At 42.2% G+C, this 12,865-nt stretch overlaps 1 protein-coding gene across 4 annotated transcripts in view; it reads left to right on the forward strand.

Moving 5' to 3' along the window:
- Positions 1 to 12,543, forward strand: part of LOC109464069 (F-box/LRR-repeat protein 7-like) — a 43,959-nt gene extending 31,416 nt beyond the window's left edge. For 2 of the 4 annotated variants that reach the window (XM_019760997.1, XM_019760996.1), the window contains exons 2-3: positions 8,618 to 9,193; positions 10,958 to 12,543. In XM_019760997.1, coding sequence (XP_019616556.1) covers positions 8,618 to 9,193; positions 10,958 to 11,694 — 1,313 coding nt within the window. In that variant the 3' untranslated portion in view covers positions 11,695 to 12,543. Of the gene's footprint in view, positions 1 to 4,702; positions 4,726 to 8,617; positions 9,194 to 10,957 lie in introns of those variants that run through there. The other 2 variants (XM_019760998.1, XM_019760995.1) reach the window with 2 other exon arrangements.
- The last annotated feature ends 322 nt before the right edge of the window (positions 12,544 to 12,865 follow it).

Below are 12,865 nucleotides of genomic sequence, written 5' to 3' on the forward strand. Positions count from 1 at the left end.
GGAGCGACGCTCCCGCTCCAAGGCCGGAAACTCTGGCTCGGTGTATAGTGTACGGTCCCTTCTAAAAAGGGGTTTAATTGGCCAGAGAAGATAGCCGGCTACCTTCTCTGGCCAATTTAAACCCTTTTTAGGCCGATTTCTACGATTTATTCACCCCGCAAAAGAAGTCTGGTGGAGACTAGGTGTGGGGTACAATGGCCGCGCCGGGTTACAATGGCCGCGCCGCACCCGGCACACTTAAAAATTACCGTGCGGTGCAGCCGGCAATAATCCGTGTTAACTAATATTATTTCCAGTATCAGTATAACTATAGTGTTTTTTCATTCCCGACAATATATATAGTTTGTTTAACATAGTACCGGCCGGCGCTGTCTTCCCCAGACGTATACACATGGGCGCGGCTCCCCACGACGTACTGGTTGGTTTATTGCTTAAATGATCTTCTGTGCTGAGATAGTTCTTTTGTTGGATTAATGAGAGGATTACTTTTATGCCGTTTGATCGTGGCGACTCCCGACAGGCTTGGGGTGCCTGGGGTGCGGCGAACTGTTCTCTCAACGGACAAACTCCCTTCGCATGATTATCTCTCTATTTGGCCGATTTCTACTCTTTCCAGCCGCCTCCCCAAGCCCGGTAGAGGCTAACTCTCCACTTCTAGTTCTAAACAGCCGTCACCATCTTCCTGCTATAAAACCCATCAGGGGTCGTTCGGTTTATAGCACCTTCGGGGTGCCCATCAAAGAATGACACTCTTTTGTCTGTCAGATTATAACACTTTTCACATCGAGTTGAAAAATGTGCTTGCCAGCCTGGCTGTCTGTTTACTGTACTGGTCGTAATGAACTGAACAATTTCGCCTTTCTTACTTTCCACCTCGATGCTTTCTACAACTTTCCACCACACAATAAGTTAGTTGCTGACATTTTGATTATCTATTTGTCCGATTTCTACTCTTTCCAGTCGTCTCCCTAAGCCTGGTAGAGGCTAGTGGAGAGTAGCTCAATTGTGCTTTATCGTGTTCTGTTAACGTTAGTTCATTAGTGACGCTGAAGAAGAGTGGTGAATGTCACTTGAAACGTCCGGATATTATCTCCATAACTTATCTAGTAGTAGGAGTTTGAATTTCCTATGAGTATTGTTTACCTGGATGTCTAACATTCATATCAAAGCGCTTTCACTGATTCCGTCTTAACAGGGCCATAGACAGCATCTGATTTCACTCAGAAGGGACCGTACACTATACACCGAGCCAGGGTTTCCGGCCTTGGAGCGGGAGCGTCGCTCCTTCGCTGTTTCAGCCAGCGCGTCGTCTGTTTCAGCTCGTCGTCTGTTTTAGCTCGTCGTCTGTTTCAGCTTGTCGTCTGTTTCAGCTAGCTCGTCGTCTGTCTTAGCAAGCTCGTCGTCTGTTTCAGCTAGCTCGTCGTCTGTTTCAGCTCGTCGTCTGTTTCAGCTAGCTCGTCGTCTGTTTATTAGCTCGTCGTCTGTTTAAGCCAGCTCGTCGTCTGTTTAAGCAAGCTCGTCGTCTGTTTCAGCCAGCTCGTTGTCTGTTTAAGCAAGCTCGTCGCCTGTTTAAGCTCGTCGTCTGTTTAAGCTCGTCGTCTGTTTAAGCTTGTCGTCTGTTTAACGTTTTGTTCCTATGGTCTTTCGTACTTTTCTGTACCAGTATCTTTCTTTGGGATACTGCAAATGCCAATTTGATACTGCCTTGCCAATTTGACACTGCCTTGTCAATTTGATACAGTCTTGCAGATTAAAATACTGTCTTGTAGCCACCAAAAGATCTGCTAGGAGATTAACTATAATCTGTTTGGATAGGGTCAACCCAACTTTTACTGTGCCTATTATTTTTGTTAGCCTCTGTAGCAGGTTTATAGAACTGGAGATTTGGTGGTCTGATATGAGGTCTAAAAGAACGTGGGTAATTCAACCAGGCCAGCTATGTTGTCTATATGCAATCAGAAAATAGCACGTAAAGCTCACAAAGACCACAAAGACCCCCCAAACCCCCAGTTTTTGGCATGCTATGGAGGCTATATTTTTGTCTTAAATTAAGATCCAGACAGACACTGCTTTAATTCATACCCTACATTCTCCAGTTCCCCAGAGGTGTTGCTATGTATAGTAGTCAAAAACACATTGATTATTCCCTGGTTTGTATTAATGAGAGACACCTGCTTCGGTAGATCATTAAAAACGACTTTGCTCAAATCTGTGCATGTGGACAACAATAGATGATGAAAAGGACTGATGAACACCGGAGAACATTTTCTAAATTGGACAAGAGAAAATCACTGAAATTGTGGTGTGTTACATGATTGAGTAATAGATTACTCTCCAAGCAGCTTATTTCTTATGTCTCTTTAGGCATTTTTATCAGGCTTTCTTTTTTGAAGTGGTATTTTTCACGTGCCAAAAGTGGTATCTTTTTTTCACATTTTGCAGCCACCAAAATATCTGCTTGGAGATTAGTAATAGCCATAGTTTGTCTATCTATGTTGGCTATTAGATTTATAATAATTAGGAAAAAATATAAATGTATGCTGTGATTGATAGAAATAAAATGTAACAAAGATACTGGTACATCATTAAAAGATAATGAATGTGTTTCATTTGTATGCTAGTCCATGCTTCAATATAAAACAATTATGAAAAAATGTAAGATAAACATCATCAAAAGTAGAATGAACATTTCTCATTTGTATGCTGGTCCATGCTTTGAATTAAAGCATAAACTATGTGTATCCTTGGAGTAGCAATTATAGACACTGTTTATTCAAACAATTCCACAGAGGGAACAGAGGAGAAATGTACAGTGTAACTAGCCTCTGTAGCAGGCTTATAGAACTGGGGGTCTGGTGGTCTTCAGCTGTTTTCTGATTAGCCCAGTTCAAAAAACGGGGGTATTTCAACCAGGCCGGCTATGTTGTCTATATGCAATCAGAAAATAGCACATAAAAGCTCCCAAAGACCCTGAAGACCCCCGAAACCACCAGTTTTTGGCGTGCTATGGAGGCTACAGAGTAACCTTCCCCTGAACCTTACCTAATCAGTCAGACATGCCCGACAAGTCTGTTGCTTTTGCCTTAACAAAACAAGACTTAATCAGTCATGCCATTCAGCAATGTGTCAAAACCATTAATAATTCAGAGATTGTGACAACTTTCTGCAGATTTATGCCAGTTATGTTTCAAATTAGCCAGTTAAGGTAAATTAAAGAGCTCATTTATATATTGGGTGAGCCAGAATCTGGAACAATTCAAAATGTCATTTTTTTTCACATATCTACAAGGAAGTTCATACATGTACATGGTGTCTTGTTCTATCATTATTGTTTTTGATCCATATTTCTTGTTTCTGAACCATAAATTTGAGATTATTTCACTTTCTAGATTATCAAAATATTCTATAGAATACAATATTTATGAACTTGGGTAGTTTAAAATTCTTCTCATAATTTTTTTTTAATTTTCAGAATATTTAATAGGCCCTTTCTAGGAGGGGACAATAGAAAAACAAAATAAGATTTTCCCTCGCCAAACAGAGGTTTAGGCTATAGCTTATTTTTGATGTGTTTTATTGGGCTTTCTTTGTTGTACTGGTATCTTTCTTTTTACGCCAGCCAAATCATGTTTGGATATTACCTAGGCCAATTTAAAACTGTATTAATTGCAGCATTGAAGGAGCTTTTGATTTTAGCCTCCTTGATTGCAGCATGGAAATTGCAGCTACCAAAACCTTCTGTGGCCACAAAAGACAGTATCAAATTGGACAATGATTACTGTCTGACTAATGGATACTGCCTGGCCAATTTGATACTGTCTTTTGCGGCCACCGAAACATCTGCTTGGAGATTAGATTAGTCCCCCTAGAACCAGTAGGAAAGTGGTACGGCCCAACACCCCCATGCTGACTTTTATGGTCATGTCCAGACATGGGCGGAGCAAAGGATGGAAAGGATCAGTTCTGCCCCTCCTCTCTAGTCATCAGGGACAATTAACACTAATCAGGGCTGGCAGCTTCTGTATTCACAACAGATCAACACTAACTATAACAGATAATGATCTAGCCACTGTTCTAGTGCTATTTTTTTTTAGCCCCTACCAGGCTTCTTCAGAAGTGGATGGAAAGAGTGGTAATTGGCCAAAAACATGTAGATATATACTATGCCAGGGGAGTTAGTCTGCTAAAGAATACACAAAACTAACGCCCGAAAAAAATTAAAAACACCTAACAACACATCAAAAGTATAGAAGTAGGCTGAAGCCTAAACCTGAGTGCTTGCCATGGGATGACCCTAGACTACCCTCACTTTGTAGGAGAAAGGAGAACTAGAAACTCATAAAGAGCGCAGCTGCCAATAGATGATTGACGAAATGATTCAATCTCAAAACAGGGTGCAAACCCCATTTGCAGATTGGCTTCTAAATGATGTACTCCTTTAGCAGACCAACTCCCCTGGCATGTTATCTGTCTATCCTGCAATAATCTACTCTTTCCAAATACCTCGAAAGCCTGGTAGAGGCTAGTAAATCTACACCTGTGTTTAATTATGGCAATCTTCTATAGCCGCTTCTGGCCCCACCCCTCTCCTGACTCTGACCAATGGGCTTGCGACTTAGTGATGATTGACAGGCATGAGAACCAATGGGCTTGCTAGTTAGTGATGACAGATTAGATCTTTAGGTCATACATGGGGGTGAATCAAGATGGGAGCTTGCACTGCAAGTAAGTGTCTTCTCATAGCTTATATAGTGGGTAGTTTTGCTCCAATATAAAGTTTGATAGAAAGCTGTATTAAGGGGATTGTTATTAGGTGAGTTCTAGGTAATGTTTAATAGGTGCCATACATGTACATGGGCTGCTAGGATGGCTTAATTAAGGCGGTCATAGGCTATAACCTTGTAGACAAGGGAGACTCTTTGGAACACCTTCAAGACAACAGTTCTTTGATTGCATGTACAGATTGAAATAAGTTTCATCCATATAGATAATATTACCAATGGTTTGTGTGTTATTCAAAGTTGAGATACCAACCAGTAATTCAAAACACATGCCTCAATGGTATGGCCATATATTTGGCTACTACATGTACTAGTAAGTCATACAAAGTTACATATACAGCTTCTGGTTTTCTGTAACTTTTAGGCAAGTTGACAATAAAAGCGCTTCTAAATTCCTTCACATAGGAACTTCTCTCAACATCTGTATACTTCCTTGAACGGACCTTAACCTTCTAAAAGGGGGCCTGCATGGGTGGGACCCGACAACACTCTACTCTAAATTGCGAGAGCTGAGCTCTAGATTACGCTTTACGATAAATTCCAAGTGGCTACAACGCATTACGTAGAATAAAACGGCTAATACGCTCTACATTAAAAATGCACCAATTACGCTCTACGTTGAATTAGAGCGGTCCGTCTACACTCTACATAGAATTAAAACGGCCGATTAAACTCTACCGAAAAGGGCTTGCGGGCCCCCTTCCTTGAATGGACCTTAAAACCTTCTAACAACTTTGAAACTAAAACTGTCAAGGTTGTCAACTTCTCAGAGACAAACCAAAAATTCTTCTCATTCCTTAGAAGACATCGGTGAAGGTCTGAGTAACTTCTTCAGACAAACTTTCAACACGGATGGGTCTAGACTATACATACTCGGTGCCAGGACCAACAATGCTGCTTCCCAAAAACCACAACGGGGAACTGGTCTTTGTAAACTCACGCAGATTTGTAGCACCAAAAATGGCAAAAGCCCAGGACAGATACGACAAAAATGTGAGAATGTCTGTATCTTTCACAGAACATCTATAAAACAAAAAGATCCACATTTTATTTGCGTCTAGCAACAAACGGGGAATTTGGTAGTACCAAAAATGGTAAAGGGCAGCACAGATACGACAACAATTTGTGAAATATTCTGTATCTTTTCAAGATCCTATCTATGTAACAAAAAGTGTCACAATTCTTAATTGCGGCGTATAATTCTTAATTGCTTCTAGCAACAATCAGATTGGTAGTACCAAAAATGGCCAAGGCCCAGTACAGATACAACAACGATTTGTGAATGTCCATGCCCGTAGCCAGGGGGGGTTCGGGGGTTCGGAAGAACCCCCCCACAAGGCTCAAAGGTCCACTTTTTGGTCCACTTTTTATGTAAAGGTCCACTTTTTGGTCCACATTTTATGTAAAGGTCCACTTTTTGGTCCACATCTTATGTAGAAAAACTGCTCTATGTCATTGAATAAAAATTTATCTCTGATTTTTTCTTGGAAATCCTCTCAAACATGCACAAAATGCCATTTTAGAAGGTTCATTTTTCAAAATTTTCCGGGGGAGCATGCCCCCGGACCCCCCTAGTAACATCGCCTACGGCGCTGTCCCCTCGAGCAGTGGGAAGAACCCCCCCATTCAAAATCCTGGCTACGGGCATGATGTCTGTTTCTTTTAGAGATCATATCTGTCACATCTTGAAGTAACGTTACAGCATACTATCGCTAGCAATAAGCAGATTGGTATAGTACTAACAAAAATGGCCCTGATCCATACAGATAGGACAACAATGTCTATATCTTTTAGAGATCATATCTACAAAGTTAAAAACTGTTACATTTTTTGCAGCATTCATGCACTGTCTACTTCTAGCAACAAGTACTGCTAGTGTTCTGAATTATGCCATCAGTTTGGTGACTATAATTGTTAAGACAGTTTTGAGGGAACTGTTGAAATAAAAACCCCAACCCTGTGCCCATTTCTTGCCCTGTGCTTTCTGTCCCTATAGATCAAGATGATTGATTGGTTGCGGGGCACCTGTTTTCAGTTAGGTGCTGCCAGCGAGCAGATCTTTCTCCTGATTGACATCTCAGCATGGTGACATCTCACTTCCCTAAAACCAGCTGTCAGTGTCCTTCTAGATAATGTCACAAGAATTATATCTTAGACAGAGGTATATTGTTGTAAGTGAATTGTTCAAGTAGTTTATGTTACATTCAAGCAGAGGTGTAGGTTTCACCTTTTTTTATGTGTTTTTAAACATTTTTATCAGGCTTTCTGATCTGCTTGGAGATTACTGTTAAAGTCACTTTATATTCGCTTTATATTGAATTGTTCAAATAGTTTATATTACACTCCAAGCAGAGGTGTAGGTTTCACCTTCTTTTTTTATGTGTTTTTAGACATTTTTATCAGGCTTTCATTTTTGTACTGGTATTTTTTTTATGCATGCCAAATGGGGTGGCAAATGGATACTGCCTGATACAGTCTTGAAGACACCAAAAGATCTGCTTGGAGATTACTGTAAAAATCACTATATTAGCAGCAATTTTAGTAGTCATTTCTGTACCGTGAATTTATCATTACTGTTCACAAATAATTTGGCTTTCTTTCTTCTGCACCTGTCACCACATTGAACTAAACATACAGTTCCATAAACATATACATTTTTTTTTTGTAAATCCCTTTTTCTTTGGCTGCAATATTTTGCTAGTGTAAAAATAAGGTGATTTACAGTAGTAGTTTATATAGGATACCTACATGAGTTATGGGATGTCAGATATGCATGGCTAAAAGCATTTGCTAAATATATGAGGCTTTTAGACTGATGCTTGTTTGTTTTGGTAGCTCTGATCAAATGACTCATTGAAGGCAAGACCACGCAAGTCATTTTATACTTAGCAGGCTGTCACTCATATAAAGGCATTCCTTTCCAGCAAGTTTTACATGGTCAGTGATGTGAAAAATTAAACAAAACTGTTTGGATTGGATAAAGTGACTGTTAATCTTCTGTTGGACAATGATACAGCAATAATTTTGGATGGCATAAACTGGTACATTTGTACATGTACAGTGTATCAGTTTGCATCCCCCTTTCCCCCTAGGGTTAATGTTGACATGTGCACCATCTGCAGCTCATGCTTGTGCAGTTGTTCAAATTTGTAACAATTTCAGCTACAGGTATACATTGAAAGTATTACTTGTGGAAAGCTATGCACATGTAGTACAGAAATCTGGCTAGACTGGGTATCACATTCAGGGCCCGGAGTGAGTATACAGGCTAGCTCCTCAGCTCCAGGCCAACCTGTCCCAAGGAAATTTTACCATAGACACAGCTCAGTTAGACTCTGAGCTTCCCAGTCTATCCTGTATATTGCCTCTGAGATAGTCTGGCATCCAGGGTAAGAATAACCATGAGTTAACTCCATGATCTATCTGTATCAGTATCTGTATCTGTATAGCCGGTACAACCGCCTTTCTGCTAGCCTGGTATCCAGCCTTGTTAGCTTTAGTCCGCTTCCCAAGATCCGCTCCCCGCTAACAGGATCTTGGGAAGCGGACTAAAGCTAACAAGGCTGGATACCAGGCTACCTTTCTGCATAACACACCAGTTTCTGTATCTGTAAAGCCGGTATAACCGCCTTTCAGCGTAACATACCAGCTTTGCAGGCACGCGGCGCGGCAGCAGCTGGCTACATTATACCGATCGACTTGTTACACCTAATCCTTGAACATCTAACTCTTAGACATTAGAGGCTGACCTGTGTCTGACATCCAAGCTAAAATCCCCCACTCCCCCACCCAGTAACTGCTGCTAAATCACACTTGTCTTTGTCTTGTTTCTGCAGAAGAGACGGAGATGATCCCTCCCTACCCTCCAAGGAAGCTCTACCAGCCGCGTAATGGCCTGAAGCCCGCGATCTCCCACAGCCACAAAGTCTACGCCAGCGTGCACGTAAACGGCGATGGCACCATCCCGTACCCCTCAGACAAAAAACTGGGCAAGGACAGACGGTTGTCTCCATTTGATCTACTCTCGGACGATCTTGTGGTGAAGATTTTCTCGTATCTCCCGACGGACCAGTTGTGTAAATGCGCGTGCGTCGATCGCAGGTGGTACGATCTTTCGTGGGAGCCGCATCTGTGGACTCAGATCGAGATGTCAAACGAAAACTTGGACATCGATCGCGTGCTGAGAATTCTAACATGGCGGCTTTCGAGGGAGACGCCCAACGTTTGTCTCATGCTGGAGAGGATAAAGCTGAGCGGATGTGAGAAACTGACCAATAGGGGCCTGCACGTGATCGCGAAACGGTGCCCAGAGTTGACGACGTTGGAAGTCGCCGGTTGCTATAACATCACAAATGAAGCGCTTTATGAAGTCGTCTCCAGGTGTCCAAACCTGCAACACCTTGACATTACAGGTGAGAACAGGTGTTTTTGTTTGTTGTGATGTAATGACCTGTGATTGGTGGAATCAAAATCTGTTTCAACCAATCAGGGAACAGGTGGGTTTTTCTGTCATGATGTAATGAGCTGTGATTGGTTGAATCAAAGCCTGTTTCAACCAATCAGGGAATGGGTGTTTGTTTTTTTTGTCGATCATGATGTAATGAGCTGTGATTGGTGGAAACAGAATCTGTATCAACCAATCACGGCTCAGGCTTTTATGACAAAAAGTGAGGCACAAGAAAGTTTGTGTGTGTGTGTGTGTGTGAGAGAAATTGGAATATTCAACTAACATTTTCTGCATTCTTTATGTTCAGAAATGTTTTGCATAAATTGTTTCAAAGACATCTACATGTACGAGACCATACTCTTGATCGAACAAGAACACTTTGTTACTTCATCAAGTCCTGAAGGGCAGAACAGACTCCCTTGAAATCCAGCCTTGCGTGTGAAACCACCTTGCAGCCGTTCACACCCGTTAGTGATAGCAATGACCCAAATGACAACTACGAACCAACACACAACGGCGCATTGTCCCATCCCACCCTGCATACAGTAAACATATAAATGAGACGTCGAAATGCCGAGAGGCAATAGAGGCATGGCAGAAAGTCTGGGTCAATAATAAATCACAACGGCAGATGGACCCATGAAAACAACACAGGGATAATATTACTTCGGGAAGGAATGTAAACGATGGAGCAAAAACACGCCGTCATAAATTTCTGCCATACTCTATGACATTTATGAGGGAGGCCTAAGGGTAGCCTCCACAGCATGCCAAAAACTGGGGGTTTTGGGGGTCTTCAGGGTCTTTGCGTGGGATCCTTTATGTGCTATTTTCTGCTAGCATATAGACAACATAGCCGGCCTGGTTGAATTACCCCCGTTTTTAGAACTGGGCTGATCAGAAAACAGCCGAAGACCACCAAACCTAATCTCCAAGCAGATCCCTCTCGGTGGCAAAAAGACAGTATCAACTTGGCCAGGCAGTATCCATTAGCCAGAGAAGGTCCGCGGCCACCGACAGGGGTCAGGACAAAAAAACGGCCATATATAAAAATGTAACGATCATTCCCCCACAACCTCTGCTTGGAGAGTACACCAAACCCCCAGTTCTATAAGCCTGCTACGGAGGCTAATCAGAAAACAGCCGAAGACCACCAAACCCTCAGTTCTATAAGCCTGCTGCAGAGGCTAATACTATGTGACATTTATGAGGATGGCTAAGGGGTATGTTAGCATGGAGGAATTCTATTCAGCACTTATCTAAATATTCTATCATTGACTGGCATTTCAACAAGCACGAAGGACCTTATGGAAAAGTATTAATCATGGACATAAGAGTTTGAACTCTGTTACCAATTCAAGAAGACTGCTTGAAATATTAGTATTGAATTTTCATTTCTGAAATTCTTGCCATTGCCCATTAAGTAAACTGTCAATAAAATAACTGTAGTAAAGATTTGCTCATTTATTCTCAAACCAATATCTTTCTTATATGGGAATTTCTGGTCATTTGCCAAAAAGATGAAAAAAAAACTGTCTATAAATTGTCCATGAATTATGTCACTTAGGATTGATGAATTCACTTGAATTTCCAGATTAATCGTTAATGAATTAGAAAAATGTGAGATTCACATGACACATGGTCATTTGTGTTCCTTTGAAAAAAACACTCTCAAATGTACAACCGTTGAAACATTAGAGTTGCTGACATGTGTCTACTGTTTTCACAGGTTGTCCGTGTATCACCTGTATCGCTCTGACACCAGAGGCCACCATGCGAGCCTGCCCACTCCACGGTAAACAGATCTCTCTCCAGTACCTGGACATGACGGACTGTTACGGACTCGAAGATGCTGGTCTCAGAGTCATCGCCAGCAACTGTCGCGAACTCACGCGCCTGTACCTACGGCGGTGCGTCCGAATCACGGACTTAGGCGTCCAGTACGTCGCAAGCAACTGCGCAATGTTGAAGGAGTTCAGCGTGTCGGACTGTAGAAGAGTGACCGATTTCGGGATCCGGGAGTTAGCCAAACTCGGCGCGCAGTTACGCTACCTGAGCGTGGTTCACTGCGATCAGGTCACAGACGTTGGGATCAAGTCGCTCACGAAATACTGCGGGAAGTTGCGATACTTGAACATCCGAGGATGCGAGCTTGTGACGGACACTGGAGTGGAGTACCTCGCGCGTCAGTGCAACAAGCTTCGGTCGCTGGACATCGGCAAGTGCTCGCTTGTAACGGATCGCGGATTGGAAGTTCTCGCACTAAACTGTCCGCTTCTGAAGAAGCTGAGCTTGAAGTCGTGTGAGAGGATCACCGATCGGGGTGTTCAGATGATCGCGGCGAACTGTACGGACCTTCAGATGCTAAACATCCAGGACTGTAAGATATCTACAGAGGCGTACCGATTCGTGAAGAGACACTGTAAGAGATGCATCATCGAACACACCAATCCTGGCTTTTGTTAGCATAAGAGTAATTTCTTAGTCTCCATCAGACTAACCACGTGTTTTAAAAACAGTATCATGATTCTTAGCCAAATAGGGAGAATAACTAGTCTCCAAACAGATCCTTGGGACAAAAAACAGTATCAAATTGGCCAGGCAGTATCTATTAGCCAGAGTGGGTGGTGTATTGGACCCTCTTCGGTGAATGGATACTGCCTGGCCAATTTGATACACAACTGTCTTTTGCCACCCTAGGATTTATTGGAGATTAGAGAATGAGTCAGAGGAGTTTAGTCATTTATGAAAGGGGGAAATTAAAAAACCCTAACGGTAGACCCACTCTCCTGGCCAGTCAGACCCTACTTTTGCTTAATTCTACAAATGTACTATCCTAACACCCTTCAAGAAGGCCTGGTGGAGGCTAAGAGTTTTCTACATGTACCTAACAGTCGCCCAACCATGTTTAAACTATAGTCAGTGTTACTTTTCTCATATGTTCTTCATGTAAATGCCATAATACAGAATTGCCACATAAACATCCTAGCTTTTATGGGCATGGCTTTTTAACCCTTGTTATGCCTTGCACCTGTAAATGTGATGGTCAGTAACTTGGCATGCAAAAGGTTAACTACTAGTACCATGCCAGATCACAACATAACAGTGACAGCTTCTGGGAAACAGGCATATGCTGAGGATATTGGAGTGTCTTACCTTCCTTACATTTCCATGCCTATCAGACACCTTCCTCAGAGCTTCTGACTGTAGTGCTGCTTTGGTGCTCACTGCTATATGTAGCCGATGAACATGCACATGTGGTATCCTCCGTAGCAGGCTTATAGAACTGGGGGTTTGGTGGTCTTCGGCTGTTTTCTGATTAGCCCTGAGTTCTAAAAATGGGGGTAATTCAACCAGGCCGGCTATGTTGTCTATATACAATCAGACTATAGCACGTAAAAGCTCCCAAAGACCCTGAAGACTCCCCAAACCCCCAGTTTTTGGCATGCTATGGAGGCTACATATGTGGCACTTTTGTAGCGAGAACACAATCTCAAACTTCGCTAAGTTTGAAGCTTTGAGGAATGTGCATTTAATGGTTGTGTAAAAAGAAACCTCCAATAACCTATGTTCTGTCAACCTGTTGAAATTACTTTTGGAGGCACATATTCTGATTTTTTAAAAGTAAACAGCAACT

Source organism: Branchiostoma belcheri, unplaced genomic scaffold (genome assembly GCF_001625305.1).
Source record: "Branchiostoma belcheri isolate BF01 breed outbred unplaced genomic scaffold, Haploidv18h27 scaffold131, whole genome shotgun sequence".
Taxonomy (NCBI): Eukaryota; Metazoa; Chordata; class Leptocardii; order Amphioxiformes; family Branchiostomatidae; genus Branchiostoma; species Branchiostoma belcheri.